The sequence below is a fragment of the Bactrocera neohumeralis genome, chromosome 3 (genome assembly GCF_024586455.1).
Source record: "Bactrocera neohumeralis isolate Rockhampton chromosome 3, APGP_CSIRO_Bneo_wtdbg2-racon-allhic-juicebox.fasta_v2, whole genome shotgun sequence".
Lineage (NCBI taxonomy): Eukaryota > Metazoa > Arthropoda > Insecta > Diptera > Tephritidae > Bactrocera > Bactrocera neohumeralis.
The window spans coordinates 72,578,252-72,603,513 of record NC_065920.1 but is presented as its reverse complement, the minus strand read 5'-3'; the positions used below and the strand labels follow the sequence as shown (position 1 = coordinate 72,603,513).

The window sequence follows — 25,262 nt, the reverse complement described above, 5'->3', positions numbered from 1 at the left end:
TGAAACCATCGTTGTGCGGTGAAAATGGAAACTGTATCGGGTCCATAAACTGCACAAATTTTATTGGCGGCTTGAGATGCATTTTTGTCTTTATCGTAGTAGTACTGTAAAATATGCCGTATTTTCTCTTTATTTTGCTCCATGTTTGCGACGCTATAACTCACGAACGACTTAAAAGAAACGACAATCAATCAAACACGTGTTAGCGCGTGAAATGAGCTTTCCAAAAAAGTATACCATGACCCGATGCGACGAATAAAACTAGAACTACGCACTTTCAGCGCCAACTAGCGAAAATACCGCAAGACTTTTTTGACAACCTAATATAATATTTACTACGATGTAAGTGTCAAGCTATACTAAAATTTGAAAACATTTACACCAGTTAATTTTAAAGGTTGCCACCCGTGTGAATAATTGTATTTTAACAAATTGTTGTGGAATATATTTTAATACGAAGTGGATATCACTTAACAGAATTAAGATTTAAGGTAAGGTATATAGTATGTTCGTATAATATTATACAATTTCAGCGGCTTAAGAAAAACATCAACCATCAAGATGAACATGTTACCCCTATCTAAAAATTTTTATCGGAAAATGGCTCAGATAAAAATCTTGTTAGTCTTGTTTAAAACAACTTTCTGGCGGACCCATCGAAGACAATTGTTACCATAAATTATTTTTGAAGGTTGCCACCCGTTTAAGATTTTGAATTCTTCCTCTTTTTTGGCGTAGACACCTATCGTTATTCTTGGCGCTAATTGGAGATTCAAAGTGTAGCCAGCCTCTTCTTCACTTCTGCTTACCCCGGCGGGTACTGCGTCGAATACTTTCAGAGCTAGAGTATTATCGTCCATTCGAAAACCGTGACCTAGCCAGCGTACTCGCCGTTTTTTAATTCGCTCAACCATGTCAATGACGTCGTATAGTATATCTCGTACAGCTCATCAATCCAACGAATGCGATATTCGCCGTGGCCAATGCGCAATAGACTATAAATCTTCCGCAGAACCTTTCTCTCGAAAACTCGTAACGGCCATGCCTCTGCACCATATAGCAGGACGGGAATTATGAGTGACTTTGCTTCTCAATTGCCTAGTCAGTCCGAAGTAGCAACTGTCGGCAAGAGTTATTCTGCGCTAGATATCCAGGCTGACATTGTTGGTAGTTTTTATACTGGTTACAAGATAGACGAAATTATCTACGATTTCAAAGTTATGACTGTCAACAGTGACGTGAAAGCCAAGTCGCGAGTGCGACGACTGCTTGTTTGATGACAGGAGATATTTCGTTTTGCCCTCGTTCACTGCCAGACCCATTTGCTTTGCTTCCTTGTCCAGTCTGGTGAAAGCAGAACTAACGGCGCGGGTGTTGAGGCCGATGATAACAATATAATCGGCGTACGCCAGCAGCTGTACACTCTTAAAAAGGGTGGTCCTCCTCGATTAAGTTATGCAGTTTGAATTATTTTCTCTAGCAGCAGACTGAAGAAGTCGCACGATAGGAAGTCGCCTTGTCTGAAAACTCGTTTGGTATCGAACAGCTCGGAGAGGTCCTTCCCGATCCTGACGGAGCTTTTGGTATTGGTCAACGTCAGTTTTACAGCTTCGAAGAACTGGTGTGTCGATTCTCTTGTCACGAGTCTATTCCAAGATCTGGCGCGTGGTGAATATCTGGTCAGCCACATTGATAAGGTCCAATCAGTTTGTTGACGGTGGGCTTTAATCTTTCACACAATACGCTCGATAGAACCTTATATGCGATGTTGAGAAGACTTATCTTACTGTAGTTGGCGCAGATTGTGGGGTCTCCCTTTTGGATTGGGCAGATTACACTTAAACTCCATTCGTTGGGCATGCTTTCGTCCGACCATATTTTACAAATAAGCTGATGCATGCTCCTTATCAGTTCTTCGCCGCCGTTTTTGAATAGCTCGGCCGATAATCCATCGGCCCCGCTGCTTTGTTGTTCTTCAGACGGGTAATTGCTATTCGAAGTTTTTCATGGTCATTCTGCTTTCGTCGCGTCTTTTTCATCATCACCGATTGGGGAATCGGGTTCGCCATTGCTTGGTATTATGCTTTCACTGCCACTCAGCTGGCTGGAGAAGTGTTCCCTCCATAATATTAGTCTGCTCTGGGTATCAGTCACTAGATTACCTCTGAGAGTTCTACAAAAGTATGCTCCAGTTTTGAAACCTTCTGTTAATCGCCGCATCTTTTCGTAGAATTTTCGAGCATTACCTCTGTCTTTTTTAAACTTTGCCCAAGCAAATTGATGGGATAAATACCATTTTACTTTATATGGATTTTTTATTAGAAATTTTTTTCCTTGCAGTTTTAGTATTTTTGAATTCCAACATTCTTTTTAAAACTTAAGCTAAGCATAAAAATATTAAATCCTTCTCTAAAAACTCTCATCTAAATATTATGCGACTATTATAATCATACAGTGACAAATGTAATTGAAATTGATCCAACTAAACTTGTAAATACATGAGACATTCATAAAATGTGTGTATTGTGCTTAGCTACATATGTATGTGGTCCACACATAAAATTAAAAAAACAAATACTTTCCATCAGCAAATAATAACAACTCAGAATTATTAATACAGTACAATAATAAAAACCATGAGTCATCGAAATAAAAAGTCAAAAAAATGTTATTTTCTAAATCTCGAATTTCAGAAATTTTAAAAATTTATTGTACAACAAAAAATGATATTATAGACGTCATAAATAGCAACATAGACATAAAATAAGTAAACCGAAAATATTAAAGTTCAACAAACTTCATGACTGATTACTAAAAAGAATAAAAAAGAGTTAAAATTCAAGTAGATACATTATGTAAATAAACCTAAAAATTAAAATGAAAATATGGCCACAACGACAATTTAAGAATATATATTGCATATGAATAGTGAAATAAAACTTTAGTAAAAGCAAAAATTTAACTAACCGAAATACTACAGCTGTATTGCTGTCTTTCGCCAAAAACTAAACTGAACTTATGTTGAAATTGTATATTTGAAAAATACGATTTTATTAAAAATGTTCTCCAATTTTTCAAATTTTCCCCACAGCGATCCCAAAGAGTCCGATTACATACTGGCCTCACGCATTCTACAAACATGGCTCTTCCAATCGAACCGCTCCAACGATAATTTACGGGAACCACTCGATTTACCATTCGAGGCCGGCCATGTGGAGATCATATTTCAACACGAAGTAGCACCGAAGGAGGGCGATTGGGTGGCCGTGTGTGGGTGAGTAAAATAATATAAAATCATGATTTGAGTTGCCAGCCATTAGAAATTTTTATTTTGATATATTTATTAAAATATTGTAAATATCTATTAGAATATGGGTATCAAACTAGAAATTAGGGAGGCTTTCAGTTGAACATATTTTTGAAAAATGTGGCAATCTTTTTAATCATTTTTTTGAATTAAGAAATTTAAATAAATGATATAATATCAGTATGAGACAATATATGTTTATGACAATATCATATAAATTGAAGCCGTCCAAGGGGTATAGAAGAGTCAAGAAAACTTTTATTTGTCTATTTTTTTAATAAATAAATAAGAATAGAAAATCAGAAGATAATCCACTCCCCATATAACCGTACTGTTTAAAACTACTAAAATTGCGATAAATCCATAACGAGTTTATATGAGAGCCGGGATAAAAATTGAGCATTGGGAGTGGCACCGCCCACTTTTAGGTAAAATCGCATATCTTGGGACCCGACCAACCGATTCCGACTAAATTCGATACGTGACATCCTCTCACATTCGATGTCACATGTGTACAACATTGAATGGGAACAATTTTGCAGGCGACAATATTAATGTAGACAAATGAATAAATCCTTTTTTCAAAAAACGAGAATTCCTGTTATTTATTTAACACACCTCGTGTACATCAAAAAATAAAATACAAAAAGAAAATTATTTCTTACTTTGATATAATCGCTTAGATAAATAAATGGGGACCTTAGGTCTATTGTGCCCTTTTCTAAGTCACAAACACTCACTTAGCCCTAGTATAATTTCCAGTAGTAGGCGTTAGAAAATTCCAGGTTCTATTTGGAAACATGGATTGCAGGGCCTTTATCCTGCGCCTACAGACTGCTGTGCAGTCAATTAGAAGGTGTTCTGGAGTTTCAGGCTCCATGTCGCAGAATATAACCTCTTAAGAACTAAGCATATTAAGAACTAACGGCATTTTTCAAACAGCTTTACACTTTTCCTTCGACTTTTATTAAGTATTTAAATTTACTATATAAATATAATTCTGGTATTGATACTAATGAAATAGATTATCACGAACGCGATGAAAATTATTTTTTCCATTGCATATTTATCTTTTTATTGAATTAATTGTGTGCGACACACGCAGGAAGTCTCAAATTCTATTTTGATAATAAATAGTTTGTGATTTTATTACACCCATACATATGTATGTATTTCGTTTTGATTCTGCAAGAAATATGCCTAACATTGAATGAATGTGTAGACATAATACTTTCTTCTTGTAATTCTTTTTGCAGTCATGACTACAAAGCTTCCTTTGAGTCAACTTGGCGCTCGGATTTGTGCATCACCAAGCATCTGATGGCGAATATAACGCGCTGTATATGTCCATTGTCCGGCACATACGTAGTCATGCTGACGAAACGTAACAACAACGTAAGTAACCACAAGAAAAACATGATAATTTATTTAAGAAGACGAGAAAAACATAAGAAAGTGTTTACACAAAATTCTGATAGACACGAGGATTTTGAAAGAAAATATGAGTTTAAAGGGAAGATAAAAACGGAGGAGACATGTTTAATTTGAGAGTAGAAAATATTATATTTTATTTCGGTGTTCCATAATTGGTATTGAATTACAAGAAGAATACTTCCAAATTGTTCATGCCAATTATATAATATAATATGTCACACAACTCTGACAAATAAATAGTCAATGCTGACTTAAAACTCCTTAACCCTCGAATATAAACACGAAGCATAGCGAATTAGACTAAAAAGTTAGGAAATGGGCACATCAAAAATTTAGGTTAAAGATGAATAAGAGTAGCTGTGTGATAACACAAATAGCAAAAAATCCCAGAAAAAATGTGCAAAAAAGGAAAGTAGTAAACCTCGAAAAGAAAAACCAACAAAAATGGAATAGAAAAACTACAGAGCCTGAGCTGAAATTATGATAAATATAACAACGCTTATGCGGTGCACTGCCCTCTTTCTGTCAGCACACGTTTTACGGCAGCGCTGACTACCAGAAATCTTCCGGTTATTACTCCCACACATACCGAGATAAACTTTGCCAACCGACCGCTTTGAATTTGTGGGCTAAAGTGGCATAAAGTGGTTGCCACGTAACATTGACTGCCACGTTTTTGTTGTCAAGGACAAACACTCAACTAGAAATTTAATGACTACATTTGGTAGATTGGGGCTAAACCTGGAAAGTGCAGAAAGCTTCACTTCCAACTAAAAAAATAAATATGGGATATTTAATGCAATAATAGGCGTTAGAAAATTCTGGAGGCTTTCCGCAAGTTGAGTGGTATTAAAAGTACTCAACTGAAATTTGAAAATTAAGTAGAGCGCAAAGAATATTGAGTATTGAACATAGTAATAATAATATCGTATATGAAATTGAGAACATAGAAAGAAAAAAATACAATCTATATAACACATAGAATGAAGAATATACGAATATAAAATATATCGTGAATAATATGCGAGTAGTATATATTATAACATCGAACGCTGAGTAAGACACACAGTTTGTATAATTTAAGTTATACTCACTTATAAAATGTGGTATAAATGGCATAAAAAAGATAGAATATAAAATGTTGATTATAAATATAAAGCGTGGCGCATAGAGCATAGAACAAGGAATGTAGAACATTGCATTATAAATTTCTAAAAACATTTAGAGTGAGTTCAGTAAGCTAAGTGAAATGAAGAGTACTTAACTGAAATTTAGAGGTTGAATACATTGAATATTGAGTATAAAGTACAAAACTAATAATATAAAATATATCATAGAAAATATAGAAGACAGATTATGTATCATAGAATAGAAAAATATTAAATCTTCTGTGTAGAATTCAGAATGCTAAACATAGAATATAGAACGTAGAATATAAAAATAAGAAATATAACATATCGAATTCAGGACATCGAACATAAAACATAGAATATATAACAAAAATTTTGATCAAAATCATTTTCAATAAAAATAAAGAGTGTGTACCTTGTTTGTGTAAAAACTCAGGACATCGAATATAAAACATAGAATATAGAAATCTTGGTTACACTATATTTAAAAATAACGGTTATGTACCTCAAACTAGAGAACATGAGCCATCGAACATAAAACATTAAACATCAACCATAGAACATAGAATTTTGTATTTTGAACTACAGCATATTCAAAAACAGCAATTAAATGTACTCAAGCTGAAATATAAAACATCGAGCAACTAAAATAAAGCATTTAATATAGAACATAGAATTTTGAATATTGCACTACAGCATATACAAAAACAACAATTACATATGCATCTGCTCACATTAGGATATAAAACATGAACCAACAAACATAAAGCATATTGACACATAACATAGAATTTTGCATTTCGAACTACAGCGTACTCAAACACAGCAATTGCATATGCATGTAATTAATTTAGAATATAAAACATTGACTAACGAAAATAAAACATTAAATTTGGAACATAGAATTTTTAATTAAAAAACAATAACAATTTGGTATTTATGGGTATTTGATAAATAATATACATACATGTACGTAACATTGAAAAACAAAGAACATCGAACATAAAACATAGAACTTAAATTTACAATTTTTTGCTTCAAAGGATAGAATAAGAACGCATTAGGACAAATTTTTAAAGGAGTATTACCTTCAAAATATAATATAGAACATTGAAAATTAAAAATAAACATAGAATTTAAGTTTAAAATGTTTTACCACACAGGATAAAATTGGAACACGCTGTGCAAAATTTTCAAAAGAATTTACCTTTGCTTATAATACATAGAACATTGAACATTAAACATTAAACATAAAACATAGAATTTAAATTTAAATTTAAAATGTTTACCTCAATGGCTAAAATTAGAGTACGATACGCAAAATGTTTAATGTAAAATAACATTGAAAATAAAACATAGAACATCGAACACTAAACATAAAACATAGAATTTAAATTTAAAATTTTTACCACAAAAAATAAAACTAGAAACGATACGCAAAATTGGTTACGTTTGTAACCACTTACTACCTGATAAGCCACCCCATACATACATACATACATACATATGTGCTAGTTCACCAACATTACATTAATATTATTAAACCACTCACAGCGTAAGCAAAAAAAAGCAAACTGAATACAAATGAAAAGTGAAAGCATCAAATCCTTTCGTTACCGCCCGAATTCATGATTTATGTATTTTAATGGTGTGTGTGTGTGTTTGTGTATTATATATTTACAGCTGAGCAACAGCACACGTACTATACACATGTATGTACACAGCCATTAAGTGGCCTAGAGCAACCATTTGCTGCAAGGCAAGCCGAAGCACGTAATGCTCAGCGCTAAACTAGTGCCAGCACAAACAGACATATTAACTCGCTTTTTAGAGATTTTCATTTTAAAATACTCGCATGTACTTATAACTACACTAATATGCATGTATGTATGTGTGTGTGTGCGGCTTATGAGCACTTCCTGATTTACCCACCAAAAAGCCAACATTGTATTTGCAGCTGGTAGGCACACACACACCCCACCTACTGCTGTAAGTCGAGCTCAGCTGCAGTTCGCTTAGCAACAACAACAACAATGAAAATAGCACTACTCAAAAATTCAGCTCACACAAATTTACTTGAGCCCAGCTATGCCACAGCAACACGCTCGCCCACTCGGCACTTGCTCAGCTGCGTTTTGGTTTACACAGTGTGTGGCGAGCGCTTTTTTTGTTGTTGCTGGCCTTCATACTAACTTACTTTCGCTTTTTAGCCTTTAGCCTTGGCAGTAGCCGGCATAAAAGCTCATAAATTTTAATGCTTATTTCCGCTTCCTTAAATTTCAACTTCACGTACCCACACAGACACACACAGCCACACACCCACACTTGCAGGCACATTTATGGCTTTGACTTGTATTTGTTTTATGAATTTTAAAGCAACAACAGAAATATAAAAAAGTAGCACAAACAGCGACAAAAAAGATAAAAGTAATGTGGGACTACGCATAATAAAACAACTACAACAACAACGTTTTCTACTTTAAATTCACATTTCATTTTTATTCTATTTTCACCATAACCTAAAACCGAAAGCGAAATTGAATTACCAAGTGAGTTATCCCAAATTGCAAATAATACACAAAGAAAATTATATGAAGATAGCGTGTTAAAGTAGCGGAAAATTCCAGACATAAGAGACAGTAAAACTTCTTGGAAAATATTTTCTTTTTTAGGAAAAATCTACTTGTGGTCCGAGCACAATGCATTTCCTTGGAAAGTGTAAGCAGTGTGAAAGTTTTGGTCAGACAGCCTTAAAAGCTAAACAAAATTTTTTTTTGGAGAAACTGCTTTTTAGATCTTCTCAATGTTATTGAGAAATCATATTCATTACTGCTTTGGGAATTTTTATTATATGGCTAAAGAGTCTTCATGAATTATATTTTTGAAAATTTAAAGCAAATTGAAAAATCGTTTAAGGAAAGAGTTGATGGCTCAGTGTAGTATATAGTTGTGGTATAATCTCTTAAAAGCCAGAGCGCTATATTTTCATAAGAAGAATCCTATGTTAAGTGGTATAAGTGATATCGCTGATAACTCAGCATGACTTATGGCATCACACTTAGACCGTTTTGAATAGTGTTTTTTAGAACCATACCAAAAATTCATTAAGTTGGATATCAGTTATCGTCAAAATGCCCTGAACCTATCACAAATTTGCTTAGTCGTTTATTTTTATTGGTTAGTCAAAAAAGTTTTTTCGTATTTCTAATCAAATTTCAACTTTTTTTTTATATTTTTATTAAACTTTAATGAACCAAATATGTATGTACCATTTTGGTACACCACTTCTTGCCATTTTTCCGCTGGAGACATTATACCATCAGTGTAAAATTTTTCTGGTTTCTCGGTGAAAAACTTTGAGAAGTAATTTTCACAAGCCTCTCTTGAATGCAACTTTACTCCATTAGGAGAGTTCTGCATTGGCCAAAACAAATGGTAATCCGATGGTGCAAGTTCAGGGCTGTATGGTGGATGCAAAACATTTCCCAGACAAGCCTCCCAGTTTTGCCGAGTCATCAAAGATATGTGTGGTCTAGCGTTGTCCTGATGGAAGACGAAGCCCTTTCTGTTGATCAGTTCTAGCCGTTTTTTTCAATTGTTTGCTTCAATCTCATCAGTTGTTGACAGTAAAATGTAGAATCAATCGTTCGACCAGGCTGGAGCAGCTCATAGTGGATGATTCCTTTCCAATCCCACCAAACACTCAGCCTAACCTTTCGAGGCGTCAAATCTGTTCTTGCGACCATTTCTTGAGCTTTACCACACTTTAACCATGATCTTTTTCGCACATCATTGTCGTATTTGATCCACTTTTCAACTCCGTCTTTTTCGACTACTCAATATTTCTATTAATTTCAGATGCGAGGTGCTCTTTCTTTGATCTGGAAAAAGTGAGACACTCAAAGAAGAAGTGTTGAGATGTAACTAGCTCATTTTCTTCCAAACAGCTGATGCAGCTGTTAAATCTTACCGTATGAATCCCGATCTGGCAGTGGCTAGTTAGAACTCCCACAACCAATGAAATATAAACCTTGCTGAGAGCGAAGCTCCCTAAAACTCTTCCGATTTATCCTAGGTCAGAAAGATTTTGCGACTGTACAGCTGCTGGTGGTTAGCCTACGCTTGCTGGGCTGGTCTGAGGTGCAGCGATTCAACAGCAAACTACAGGAGGCCAAAAGAGCCCCTACCCGTTCCCTTTCCATAGTTGTTGAGACTGAAATACCTGATTTAGCTAGCTCATCAGACTCACATTTTCCTGCAATACCGCTATGTTCAGGTATCCAAACCAGTCTAATCATAATATAACTTCATGCTAGAGATAAATAGTCTAAGCATCCCTTCACCAGTTTTGAGCACAAAGTCAACGAACTTAAAGCTAATATCGCCCTACTATCGGTGAGTAGTCACCATTGAAAGAGACTGAGTGAGTAGATCACTGCACTTTGATGGCAAGAGACTTGGAGACGCTGGTCTAAAAACTCAAGTTGATGATAAGTTACCGACACTGTACATACATATACTTTCCCGCAAGCTTTCATGCATTCGTAAAAAAGCTTACCGCCCCTCTCCTCCATCGCGTCTTCTCTTCCCACAACTCTGCTGCCAAAAGTGAAAGTGTAGCAGACTAAAAAAACGTAGTTTTAAGGAATTAAGAAAATTATTATAAATATTTTTCGGGCTCCCACTCTATAGCAGATTCCGGTTTTCTCACTGGATAACACCTTAAAAAATATTCACTTTACATGATATTGCCCCCAAATTATCTACGGAAATCAAAAGTATGTTGGTAATGTAGGAAGCGTTTAAAAAAGTTTAAGTTTACCCAAAATGTTGGTGGTTTTTGGACTGCCAAAATCGATTTTCGATCAAATCCAATAACTGGTAGATAGTTGTATGGTGAACTATATATAGAACAAGCTAAAAAATGTTATAGAAAATGGTCGGGTCATTTGTCTCCGATAAACTAGTCAAGCAAATAAAAAAAAATATAGCTTAGAGAACGCATTGAAAGATAAACTGATGGTACTGATGGAGCTGATTGAACTGAAGGACTAATGTAAAGGCTGTAACACCAAAATACTTGATATATTGATTTAAAATTTTAGTATGTTACTTTCAAAGAAACAAACTATCGACAGTTAGAACAAAGTATTTTAATTTCACACAAAGAGTGTTCCTTAATAACCTCTAAAGTGCATCTTAAATATTTTTTTTAATCCAATAATCAATAAGATATAATATAAGATAAATAAGATAAATTTAAGATTTCTTAATTTAAAAATTGTAAATATATAAAAAATTTGAGTTTAAGCAATATATTAGACTTATATTTTTTATTCAAAATATTTCTCTCACACTAATTTTCTATTTTTCTCCATTCCTTTCAGTCGCAACCCGTTTCACACACACAACGCCCACTCTTCGTGATTATCAGCTGCGCCTGTGGCTTATTGCAGTCCTGTTCGGCTTTTCTCATACTACTGCCGATTTGGTTTAACCGCAAATGTGCAATAACTTTTTTGAAAATGCAATTTTGTGTCTCCACATCAAGTATAATGATAATTTTTCTGCTGGGATTCCTGAAAATGTTGCCGGAGGTGAGTATTTTTTTTTTTGCTTCAATTATTATTTTTTAATAGTAGGATGCGTACAACAAATATTTGTGCAATGAAAGAATTGAAGAAGACTTCTAAATCTTACCCGAAATTTTCATTGCTTGAGAGTTCGGGAAATAAATTTCCTATAGTATTTGCCTTTCAGAATCTTAAGTTCTGCAAAAGTATGAGATGTAATAAAATGGACTTGGCAATCATAAATACATACACTCAGACCAGAGATAAAAACTGGTCCCAGTAGTAAAAAGGGTGATCCCCAACCTAGAGGAAGCTTTCTGCTTTGCTTTTTGCTGGGTTGACTTGATCTTCTTTCATATCGTGGAGCTGCCAAAGAAATAAAAACGATTAGTTTATGTAACTCACTGCGGAGAATCTGATCTTCATTCCATTCCATTCATTCATTCATATGTACCTATGTATGTATAACGCTGCCCAACATGACGTAGAAAGTGTTTCGTCTGAATTTAATTTTTTTTGCTGCAATATTCTTTAATTTTTTCATGTAGCTCGTTTCCGTGTTTTTTTTTTTTGCTGGTAGTAAGATCGCTCGACATGCTCCGAATTTTCTGCAACAATTTTGAATTTATTCTAAATTGATTTTCACTGGTCGCGCAAATCTACAAGAAGTCTGACTAGCGTCGATGGTTGGATTGATCTCTTAAAGAAAGCATTTACTTTCATTGATTTACTGAAGTAATTTTAACCATGAAAACGCACACAAATTTTCCCATATATTTCTAAACTTCATCGACGTTCCGACGAGTTTCTAACGTAAGATTCAGTTTCCTAACTTCTTTCCATTCACCTATCAAACGCTTTGTAATTCTTAATAATTTATTTAATTTCTTGAAAAAGACAGGTCGTTCGAGAACTTCAGGCATCTCCTGAGACCGCAGCCAATTTGAAGAAGGACCTCCAAAAACAAGGTATCCAGCGGTGGGGAAGAAGAAAATTATTATTACCATAGGTGAGGAAATGGGTCTGTAGGGGTCGAAGGACTAGTCAAAATTTTGTTTTAACGAAATGGGGGCTTCGCACAAATTAGCCGCTTTAGTGAAAATTTTCACAATTCATGGAGGCTTAAAAAATCTGAAATATTAGAAATCTTATCTCAGCAATCAGTCGATAGGTTAACCCGTTCAATGGAAATTTTTCTCACCAAGACTAAGATAAAATCGATCAAATTTTTTTGAGTCGATTACACTAAGTTAAAAATATTTAACAAATTCGCTTATATTATGTTCTATGGAGTCTTTATGAGGAGGAGGGAAAAGACCACACTTGCAAAGAAACGCGATAACATTCAACGGGCGTCACTCACCAACATAAGTGGTGCACCAAGGTCCACTCCAATCATGGCACTTAACGCCATCTTGCACATAGTGTCCGCTGACATCGTCGGAAGGTGTAAGGCGGCGAAAGCTGCTAGCGGACTCAGAGAATCTGTACTGTTACAAGAACAGGTGCCTGAACTTTCAGAAATACTCACACACAAAAGAAGCCGTTGAAGGAGAGGGACAGTTAGCTTCTTTAAAGATGAGTCAAATCTTAGGCGGAAGTTTGGTGGAGGGGTTTACTGTCAGAAATTCCTTATCAACTCCAACTTCAGCAGCCATTAAGGTTACAGTAGACATACTACTGCGAAGTGCAGCCCCCTTCAGAGAAGTGAACATTCACTCAGATAGCGATACTAGCCTTCAACACTTTAACAGTGCGTTCAGGGTTGGTCAAGGAATGCATAACCTAAATTTTTATTAGTTACTAAACATTTTGCTAATTTATAAGTTCAAACATAGGAGTTCGTTTTTTCTATGGTTTTACAAAGGACTTCATATAGCAATCCACGTGCGATCTCTCTAGATCAGTCATCTAACCTAACCTAACCGAACTTTATATACTCGTAACTTCAACTTCAAATTTTATCCAAAAAATATCCTAAATATATGTTCCCGTATGTGGGAAATTTTCTACGGATCACTGTGAACAACTTTGCCTAAGAGATTATGGGTCTAAAAATGGTTTCGCGCCAGCGATTTTCAGGCAAATTTTGTTTTTTTTTTTACTTGTATATTATAAAAATGTCTTATTTTTGAGATATCTGAATGAAATTTAATGCTTTGGTGCATTTTAATATTCTATTGACCAATTATCGGAATCAGCTGAATCGCATATCTCCTATGCAACTGATTAGTCAGATTTTTTAAACTTGGCTTTAAAAATCGATGGCTCAAAACCGGCATCATAGACTCATAGTCTCTTAGTTGTTCCGGTTGATACGTAGAACATTTCCCGCATACGCGATTTTGTAGAAAAAACGTCCCGCTCTAATATGCATTCAATATACTTCATACAAAAACCAAATTAATTTCACAAAGTTGAATTCAAATGATATAACTCCTTACAGAACTGAAACCTACATCCTTCTAGTGATCGAAGTTTGAAGAATTCTGCTGGGTGGCTTTTGACTACAGTAATATGATTGATGCTAAGCGAATAATTTTGGTACTGTTTTCCTATTAGCAGCGTTGTGGGAAAGCGATTGCTTCTCCAAATATTTACTATCCGCTAATAACTAATAACTAATCAGCATAAAATTTGCAATCGCCTGAACTTTTTACATGAAACAGCAATCAAATGTGTCCATGAAATGATTTATATGCACGTTTTGGCTATTTATTGGCGCTGAAAATATGTAAATAAATATTATAATGTTTGAAAATCAGATTATTTGCGCTAGTTACTAGTATTTACATTGCGGGAATTGAAATTGAAAGTTGTTACAAAAGTTGCGCAACACATGAAAATCAAATACAAAGTGCGGAATATCTTAAAAACAAATGAAAATACATTGCGATTTATTGGCATATATTAAAACGGCGTTAAATTGAAAGTCGGAATATCAAATGAAGTGCAGGAGATATAATGTAGGAGATGCTAGAATTTCGGCATGCAATTGATAGTCGATTTTAAATGAGAAAAATATTTTTTAGAAAATATGAAAAATGCGTATGAAAAGTGAATTTATTATATAATAAATAAAGCACGAAGAAATGTGATAGTTAAGAGTCAACATGTGAACTTAAAGGTAAACTTGATTTCGACTAGTTGACTAGCTAACCAAATTCGTTAGCAAATCTATTTACAAATAAAAATTAGAACAAAAACGTCCACAAATAACCTTTCACTGTAATTTTTTTACGCAAAATTCTCAAGCAAATGTTGCAATTAATCATTTACATTTACACCATCACATTTGCATATGAAATTAGCAGACATTGTTTACATACTCATGCTCCCGCATAGACATACACCAGCCAACAACTCATTCATAGCCACTTTATACGTTCACATAAAAATTAATCACCGTCAATTTGCTAAACAACTGACCGCAATCAACTGCAAATACAAATGAATAATTGTCGAGTGATTCACATACAGCACACAGCCACACCCATACTTTCACTCTCCCAATCCAATAAGTCACTCGTTTAATTCGCCGCAATCACAACCAGCGCTCACCAATACAAGCACACAGTGGAAATGGCACAGTTAAAATAATTGAAATTGAATAAACCTGATTTTGCGCTACAAATTCGAAAGAACGATAAACGCTCTCATACACACACACACACATTAACATACACGTTCATCCATATACACATACATCCCTACACACATTCATACTTGTATATATACCAATCCATATTACGGATTGAAGCGCGTGGCAGCGGCAGCAATCTGCGTTGGCCATTTTGAAAATGCATAAAACAAGTTTTAAACGGTTTATAATGGCACAGCGTTGCACACGCTGCTAGCTAATTATGAGCAATTTCATTATTTGGTGGCATTTATTTGAGAAAATTGCAGTCAACATATATAGTAGTAAATAATATGTCAATATATACTAATTTCATGTTATATGAGCACGAAACAATACAAAGGCATGCGAAATTTCGTGAATTTTAGAGGCAAACTTGGATTAAGCGGCAATAATAACGGTTTATTTAGTGCATAGCTGAAAATCGATATTAATTAATTAGTAGGGGTTAGCAGAAAAATAATTAATTGACAAAAGTAACGGTAATCAGACAAATATTGGTGTAATATTGTAAATAATGATGGAATCTGATTTCAAATATTGGATATTAGATAATAGTTACTAGTAAAAGATCTTGGATTTTTTTATTCTATATTTAAGATTAAAGATTAAAGATTAAAGATTAAAGATTAAAGATTTAAGATTTAAGATTTAAGATTTAAGATTTAAAATTTAAGAATTAAGATTTAAGATTAAAGATTTAAGATTTAAAATTTAAGATTTAAGCTTTAAGATTTCAGATAAAAGATTAAAGATTTAAGATTTATGATTAAAATTTAAGGTTTAAGATTTCAGATAGAAGATTGAAGATTTAAAATTTAAGGTTTAAGATTTTAAGATTAAAAACTAAAGATTAAAGATTAAATGTTAAAGATTAAGGGTTGTAGATTAAAGGTTAAAGATTTAAAATTTAAAATTTAAGATTTCATGTTTAAGATTTATTGATCATAGATTATGGATTAAAGATTATAGATTATAGATTCGTTCTACGTTCCTATTTGCCAGCATTGTGGAAAATCGATTGCTGCTCCAAATAAGATTTAAGATTTAAGTTTTAAGATTAAAAATTTAAGATTTAAGATTTACGATTTAAGATTTAAGATTTGAGATTTAAGATTTACGATTCAAGAATTGTGATTATTAAAGACTTTATCAAGCAGATCCAATTAGGAAATATTGAAAAAAAGTGATTATTAAATATTAAAGACTATAGATTATAAATTAAAGATTAAAGATTATAGATTATAGATTTTAGATTATAGATTATAGCTTATAGATTATAGGTTATAGATTATAGATTATAGATTATAGATTATAGATTATAGATTATAGATTATAGATTGTAGATTATAGATTATAGATTTATATTTATAGATTATAGATTATAGATTATAGATTATACATTATAGATTATAGATTATAGATTATAGATTATAGATTATAGATTATAGATTATAGATTATAGATTATAGATTATAGATTATAGATTATAGATTATAGATTAGATGATAGATGATAGATTATAGATTATAGATTATAGATTATAGATTATAGATTATAGATTATAGATTATAGATTATAGATTATAGATTATAGATTATAGATTATAGATTATAGATTATAGATTATGGATTATAGATCATAGATTATAGAATACAGATTACGAAGTGTAGATTATTGGATTATATGTCAAACATTAAAGATTAAGATTAATTAAAGATTTCAAATTTTATATTTTAAATATTACATACATACATATGTATAATATTAATTCCACACAAAAACTTACTTAAGTCAGTTTGTATGGCAGCTATACCATCCGATCAAATTTGACTTAGACAGTTTTAAAAACAATACATTTTTCACATTTTTCAATATAATTCAAAATGAGCTCTTAAGCTAATATAAAAAAGAAAAGGCTTGATTCGATTTTCCATACCTTTAAACCTCGGCTGAGGTCAGTTTCTTCAGCGAGTTTTTGTTTTTTTCGATTTCGAACTATTTATACATTGCCGATTGTGAGATCGTAGGCAGTTTTGATGCCATGTTAATAAAATCATGTTTCGTTCCCAGTAGTTATGTGTTAGATGAATATAGCCTCCTAGGCATCTGTTTTGCGACCTCCATTCGACGTAATTTTTGCAAATGACTCAGATCTTTGAGCACGAATCTTGTATTGACACTCTTCACCCAAAACTTAACCGAAAACATTAACCAAAGGGTGTTGAGTCGAAAAATAATATAATGAGACCCTATGGCAGCTTTTTGATGGTAACATACTGATTATCAACCACTTTTGTGTAACTTTTTCGGTGGCATATTATTAACAAAGGTGTCTGAGCTAATATAGTGGTCCGTTCTGAACATATGTACTTCTATACGAGTATACTTTAGAGAGTCCCAGATATTTCCGTATTGCTGATACAAACTTCGTGGCAAGTCTAGTATTAATGAGGAATTTTTGTATATATTCATAACACAATTTCAATTTACATCATTTGACGCAACTATCGCCATTAATTAAGTTCAATAATCGCAGTCAATTATGACTTTGATCTCATTACAATTAGTCAATTAGTAAATTAAATTCTCGAAAATTTTAATTGCATATAAGGATAAAAAAAATTTAATAATTACATAATTACTTCGCAATAATTTCGTAAGTAATTTAAAATAAATAATTCTCACTTTAATTACAATCGCATATTTATTTAGTACATACATACATGCATCTTTTCGTTAGTGCATAATTTGCATTTCTCTCGAGGAATTTTACAGGAATTTCACATTCCGAATTTTGATAAACTCATAATTCACTTATTTCTATTACATACATATAAGTAAAACTTTCATACTTACATTTAATTTTATATTCTTCTTGAGAATGTTCGGAATTCCAACTAGAACTAATCAAGTTGGTCAGGTAAAGTAATTTGCAAATAGTAAATTAAAGGTCATCATTGTTGCATTATAAATAAGAAAAGCTTTTGGATAAAAGCCTCAAACATTTGTGAATGTACATATATATTTGTAAAAGCAATTAGGTGTAAAAAGCCCTTAGCCATTAGTGTTATATATATATATATATATTTAAAATTATACAAATATATATATGTCTGTATTTACCAGTTATATCTTAAGCAATGTGTATATATTTAGATAAATTTCATTATCTCCCTTACAGGCGTGAAATGCTTGCATCCAATTATATTGTGCAATATTTCGACACAGCAAAGCCACAATGCTTAAGCTTTGAACTTAAACATTTCATTCATTTTCGTTGGTCTCTATGACTTCCATTAAATATCAATATACAATTATATTCTTACTACACACATATACTTTTCGAAAATTAGAATACCTTTGAATGGCAAGAGAGTAGTACAAATTAATTTCCGAACGATTCATCCTCACGTTCCTCTAATATTCAGAAAATTTGTTTTCAATTTGGAGAGGTGGAATGCAAACTACTACATATATTCCAAATATTAAGTGTTGTCTTTTCTGTTGGACACAACGACACCTTCCTCAACGATCGATTTTAAAATAGCTTCATTCAAGCAGTTTTTAGTATTTCTCTATAAAAAAAAATCTAATAAAAAACGTCTATAGAGATCACGGTCCCGATGCTCCTCACGTTATGTTACAGTTTTCGAGGAATAAAAATATTGCAAGTCCCTTGACTGGAAAAAAGGATTGTACTGTTAAGAACTATTCTCAAAAGGCCTTGGCACCCGCAGCTACCTTCACAATGCATCCAACAAAACTAATCCTATTTCATTACTCTTTATAAAAAATTAAGCACTAAGAAACCATGTCCAAAAGGGCTTTATTTAAGCTTACTTGTTAAGAAAATTTAAAACTACAATTGACATCAGCTCTTTATATTTCGCGAATCTCACCTTTTTCTGCTTCATTGATGTAGACAATAGTTACGCGGTTATAGCCGAGTTTACAACAGCGTTTTTCCTTTTCGCTGTATGAGCCCAACTGGAGATACCAAGTGTTGCCAAGTACTACTCCACCTGGTCTTTCCAACGGAGTGGAGGTATTCCTCTTCCTATGCTTTCTTTGGCGGGTACAGCGTTGAATATCCTTAAAACTAAAGTATTTTCATTTATACGGACGACTGTCTTAGCCAGCGTAGCCGCTATATTTTAATTCGCTGAAGTATGCCAATGTCGTCGTATATATCGTACAGCTCATCGTTCCATCGACTGCGGTATTCGTCGTTGCCTACGTGCAAAGGCCTATGAATCGGGACCAAATACAAGCTAAGCCGTATTTAGTACATAGGTCTAGTAAAAGTTAGATAAAACTAACTCGACGTGATCCCGAAAGAGGTGCATCCTTAGCGGACAATATGAATTGTGCATGCGTTTTTGGATGATTCCCCTCCTCAAAAAAAAAAAAAAAATACTAGCAAAATATGACACAAATCCGAAAACAAACTTGGCCACCACGAGCTGTCAAATAGGCTAGAGGTCTGGTTGTCTGGAGTTTCCTGTTCCATGTCGCAGAACAGGAACTTTGCACAAAAGATTATGCCCATGTTGGACAAGTGTTTCTTGAGCCTGCAGTGTCGAGTATAAGCGGACGGAATTTGTCTCGGGTAGAGTTGATCATATCTCTAAACCTTGCTAAGTTGTAAACTCCCTATAGTAAGTTGGCATTGCACATTCATGTTGCTAGCTGCCAGTGTCGTTCTCTGCCCACTCTCGCCTTCGTACGGAGCAACTTCTTTATGGTGTGGGACCTCACCGCAATGCATGGTTCTGGCCCCATCACACTGGAAGCCGCTGCGGAGCTAGTTCATCGGCCAGCTCATTGCCGGCTACTCCTTTATGCTTCGTCATCCAGATCCGATATATACGGTTACAAACTGAATCGAAACACTAGCTTAGATAATTAAAACTTCATATAATAGAAGACAAGTATTGAAGATATCCATGTTACTTGAACCTTAAATAAATGCAAAGCTTCTTTACAAAAAGAAATGTCCTGATTCATTGTCTGTTTTGAGTTCGAGGTTTTTATTGATTTTTTTTTTTATTTTTTTCACTAAGTCATAAGTTTCGTAATACACGATGGGACAATCTGCAATGTGTAACCTGCACACTTTGCACAAAAAAATAAAAATATTTGCAAGTAATTGCTGTGGATATCATGAATATCAAGAAGCCAGGAAATATATGTACATTAGGCTGCGTTGATTCACAGTTAGCTAAAGAAACGGAATAATCGTAATATATATGCGGGAAATGTTCTATGGATAGGTATAGGTTAGGTTCATCTGGTAGGCCAATGATCCACATTTAAATCAGTTTGGTTATTTGTGATACCAGATGGAGTTTAGTTGCTAAGTCCAAGAGAAGTAGTTGTCGTTTACCATAAATCTGAAAACTTTGTCTAAGAGACTATGGGTCTAAGGCCACCTTCGAGCCAGCGATTTTTAAGGCGAAGTTTTTCAGTTTTGTTCGTCCATTTTTTTAAATATACGAACGAAATTTAATACGTGGGTGCATTCTGGAAATATGTATATTGACAATAGTAGTAATCGGTAAAATTGGAAAACTATATCACACATCTTCCATACAACCTATTATACAGATTTTTAATACTTTGCTTAAAAATCACTGTCTCAAAAGCGGTTTTAGACCAATGGTCTCTTTTACAAAGTTCCAAAAATATCGACCCGCTCTAATGTACACACATATCCATCCCGTTATCTTACACAAGATATTATAAATAGTGCATGTGTTGCAGCTTACTAACTCGTAAAATGTGTTGCATGACAGGAAATCACAACACCAATACAACTACAATATGCATACTCGTATATAAACAAATTATATAAATACAAACACACAAACATTTATGTGGCAAATAAATGCAGAGCAAAAGAATTGCGAGTCTGACCGAACACCGAAACAACTGTGCGGTTGCCGTGTTGCAAAAATTGTGGCAGATTTCAGTTGCACCGTGCGGAGCAGGGGCAGAAGCTGGACGGACGCACGAGTTGAATTTCAAATTAATAACAAACGACAACAAGCAGAAATGAAAAGCAAATAAAACGGTCCGCAGTGACAAAAACTTGACGGTATTTTTTTGCTGCGTTGACTGGTTGATGGTGATGGCGCTGTGCTTGCCCTCGGAAAACCAAAACGAAAAAAACAAGAAAATATAAAAACTTGGAATAAATTTTGGAAATCAACAATCATATTTCCCAAGTTGAAAAAGCCAAACTCAAACACAAACGGTATATTGGTTTACATACACACACACTCACTTACATGTATTTGTTTGCTTGTGCATATGTAAGCGTTTGAAAGCAATGTGGCTTGTTTGTGAGTGTAAGGGTGTGTGTGTGTGTGTGCATAGCAGTTTTATATGTTTTAAATTTATGCTCCCAAAAAGATAAACCGCGCCATGCTTGTTTTTGTTTGCCTTTGAGAATTTACATGAAAATGCGAATTGAAAAGCAACAACTGTAAAGAATAATTCTTTATTGGTCATAAGAAAGCAAAAACGGCAAGAAAAGAAAACCGAAAAACAAAAATCAAAATTTAAAAATTAAAAGTCGAAAACCAAAAAATGGAAAAAAAGCCAGCTCGTACTAATAAAGAAACAGGCAGCAAAAAGCAAAGCCAAAATTTTTGATATTTTTTCTTGTTAAGCGTAGGATGTTTGGGTCAGGACTTAAGGCATTTAACGTAGATTAAATTGGCCAAAACAGCGTAAAAGTAAGCTAATAAAACATTTTTTGGCTTAATGATCAAGTTAAGTGAATTTACGCTTCAAACTGTGCATAAAGTATTGGCGTTTGGGGAGAAAAATTGAGTAGAATGTGAAGCAAAAAGTCAATACAAGCTACATACATCAATAATTAATAATACAAATTATTGTTACAAAAACAAAAACAAATTTTAATTTGGCGAATTGAGTAAAGAAATATTGGAAATCAAAAAAATAGGAATTAAAAAAGTTTATGCTTAAGAAGTTAAAACCAAGTTTTAGAATACTAGAAAACTTCTCAGACTGTGTATGACGTACAGAAAAATCAGAAAAAAAATTATTTAAAAAATCTTATTTAGTATTTTTGTATAGACGCATTTGAATAGCAGTTATTTTTTCTTATTCTTCCTATTTTTCTTTTTTGGCGTAGACACCGCTTACTCAGATGTAGTCGAGTTAACAACAGCGCGCCAGTCGTCTTTCTTTTTCGAAGCTTGACGCCAATTGGAGATCCCAAGCGTAGCCAAGTCCTTCTCCACCTGGCTTTCTTTCTTCCTCTGCTTTCCCCGTTGGATAGCGCGTCGAATACTTTTAGAGCTGGAGTGTTTTCGTCCATTCGGAGGACATGACCGAGCCAGCGTAGCCGTATATTTCAAACAGCTTATCGTTCCATCGACTGCTGTATTCGCCGCTGTCAATGCCATAAATCTTCCGCAGAATCTTTCTCTCGAAAACTTGTAATGTCGACTCATCAAATGTCGTCATGGTCCATGCTTCTGCACCATATAGCGAGATTTTTGGTATTGATACTATTTCCAAGAAAGACTAAATTATTTACGACTTTCTAGTCGTAGTTATGACTGTCAGCAGTGATGGAAAAACCTAGTCGCGAGTGTGACGATTGTTTGTTTGATCACATGAGATATTTCGTCTTGCCCTCGTTAACAATCAGACCCATTTACTTTGCTTCCTTATCCAGTCTGGAGAAAGCAGAGCTAACGGCGCTGTTGTTGAGACCAATGATATCGATGTCATCGGCATACCCCAGTCGCTGTACACACTTATTGAAGATTGTACCTTCTCAATTCAACTCTGCAGTTCGAATTATTTTCTACAGCTGCTGATTGTAGAAGTTGCACGATAGGGAGTCGCCTTGTCTGAAACCTCGTTTGGTATCAAACGGCGAGTAGAGGTCCTTCCCGATCCTGACGGAGCTTTTGGTATTGCTCAATGTCAGTTTACATAACCGTTTTGAGAAGATACAAAATTCAGACATTGCGGAATAAAGGCAGCTCTTTATTGTGCTGTCAAAAGCAACTTTGAAATCGACGAGGGAAGAGGTGGTGTGTGTGGATCCTCTTTTCACAGGTCTTTTCCAAGATTTGGCGCATGATGAACATCTGGTCAGTTGTTAATTTTCTAGGCCTAAGGCCACACTGATAAGGTCCAATTAGTTCGTTGACGATGAGCCTTAATTTTTCATACAATACGCTCGATAGAACCTTATATGCGATGTTGTGTAGGCTTATCCCAAGGAGGTTGGCGCAGATTGTGGGGGGACTCCTTTTTTGTGGATTGGGCAGAGCACAATTAAATTCCAATCGTTGGGCATGCTTTCATCCTACCAAATTCTACAAAGAAGCTGAGAAGTATGCTCCTTATCAGTTCTTCGCCGCCGTATTTGAATAGCTCGGCCGACTATCCATCGGCCCTCGACGCTTTGTTTTTCTTCTTACGGGCAATTGGTATTCGAACTTCTTAATGGTCGGGAAATTGAACGTCTGCTACATCGATTGGGCAATCGGGTTCGACATCTCCTGATGTTATGCTTTCACTGCCATTCAGCAGACTGAAGAAGTGTTTCCTCTATAATTTTAGTATGCTCAACACATCACCCCTGAGGGTTATCCTAGAATATGCTCCGATCTTGAAACCTTTTGATAGTCGCTGCATCTTTCGGAGAATTTTCGAACATTACCCCTGTCGGCCAGCTTGTCAAGGTCTTCATACTCACGCAATTCTGCCCCTCTCGTTTTTTTTTTTGCAAATGCGTCTCGCTTCCTTAGTCAGCGCTCGGTATTTAGAAAATCTTTCACAAGAATCCTAAAAGTGTCTACTTTAAGAGATAACTAGCGAGCTTTCGAGAGATATCTCGCGGACGAAAGCTCTTTAAAGGCTTTTTCATTTAGATTAACAATTTATACTCTGCGCGACAATCAGCGGGATTTCGGAGAACATCAGATTTGCAGAATCTCTAAAATAGTTAACTTTCATATGGAACATTGTGATCTGGGCGATAAATAGTGAGCTTTCGCATGATATCTCACAAGCAGAAAAGCACAAAAATCTTTGTAACAAAACTTTGCGCGATAACTAAAGCTTTAACGAAGTATATCATACAGACAAAATCTACAAACATAGTGCTTCTTTGAGAACATTGTGATCTGGGCGACAAATTGTGAGCTTTTGAATTATATCTCGCAAACGGAATCTCTAAAAAAGCTTCCTTATGGGGCTTAACAATCTATACTCCATGCGAAGACTGCTTATGATGTCTACCTAGTTTTCATAAATTTTTCCTTCCTCTACATTTAAGATCTGTAGGAATAAATCATTATTGACAAAGTGAGAGCCAATGAATTGCATCTGCTTAACTTAACAAATTTCATTTAAATTTATGTAATAATGGGAATATTTCCTCGAAACTAACTTTTCAAGAATCCCACTATCAAAAATACTAACACAGTATTTTCTCGCGTTTCAAATTTCCACCCAAAGCTTCATATTCACAACTTTGCGGCAATTGTTTTGTCACCCTACTCCCTTTCATTTTCATGGCCACTCAAAACACCCTCAACAAAAACACAAGACATCAACTTATAACTTTGGCAAAGTTGTTGATCTTTACTTTGTAAATACTATACTCGTAAACTCGACTAAAAAGTTAAAAAGATTTCAAGTTTCTTTTAGTGGAAAATGCAAAAGTATTTTAGCTTATCACTTCACGTCAACAAAGTAACACACAAATGAAAATTCATAAATTCATATCAAATAAACAACAATACAACAAACAAGACGCGCAACTGTTTGCCGTTTGCTACCTCAAAGCAAACGTAGTACTGTACTTGCTAACTATAGCAACAACAATAATGTTATGAAAATTAAAATTTTTCTGTAGCCAAAGCTCCTAAGCTGACACCCCATACTTCATACATACTTCTGCACTCCATCATAGAGGTGCAGTGCCGCGCAGGATTTCATTACGATTTCACGCGCTACACCTTCCACGTGCTCGAGCTTAAGCCTTAAGTCTGCGAAGCTGTGTTTATCATTTGCTGCGTACGTAAAATTGAATAAGTAATATAAACGAATGACAATCTTTGCGATTAAGACTCATACTTTTCAACGTGTTAATTCGCGGATTTTTCAAGCTTACCGTCTGT

The 25,262-nt window shown here is 34.3% G+C and overlaps 1 protein-coding gene across 1 annotated transcript in view; it reads left to right on the top strand.

Annotated features, from left to right (window-relative positions):
- The window catches only part of LOC126752165 (uncharacterized), a 565,185-nt gene that overhangs the window by 491,573 nt on the left and 48,350 nt on the right, over nt 1–25,262 (top strand). Inside the window, exons 17-19 of the mRNA XM_050462767.1 lie at nt 3,092–3,274; nt 4,564–4,702; nt 11,259–11,468. Coding sequence (XP_050318724.1) covers nt 3,092–3,274; nt 4,564–4,702; nt 11,259–11,468 — 532 coding nt within the window. The remainder of the gene's footprint in view (nt 1–3,091; nt 3,275–4,563; nt 4,703–11,258; nt 11,469–25,262) is intronic.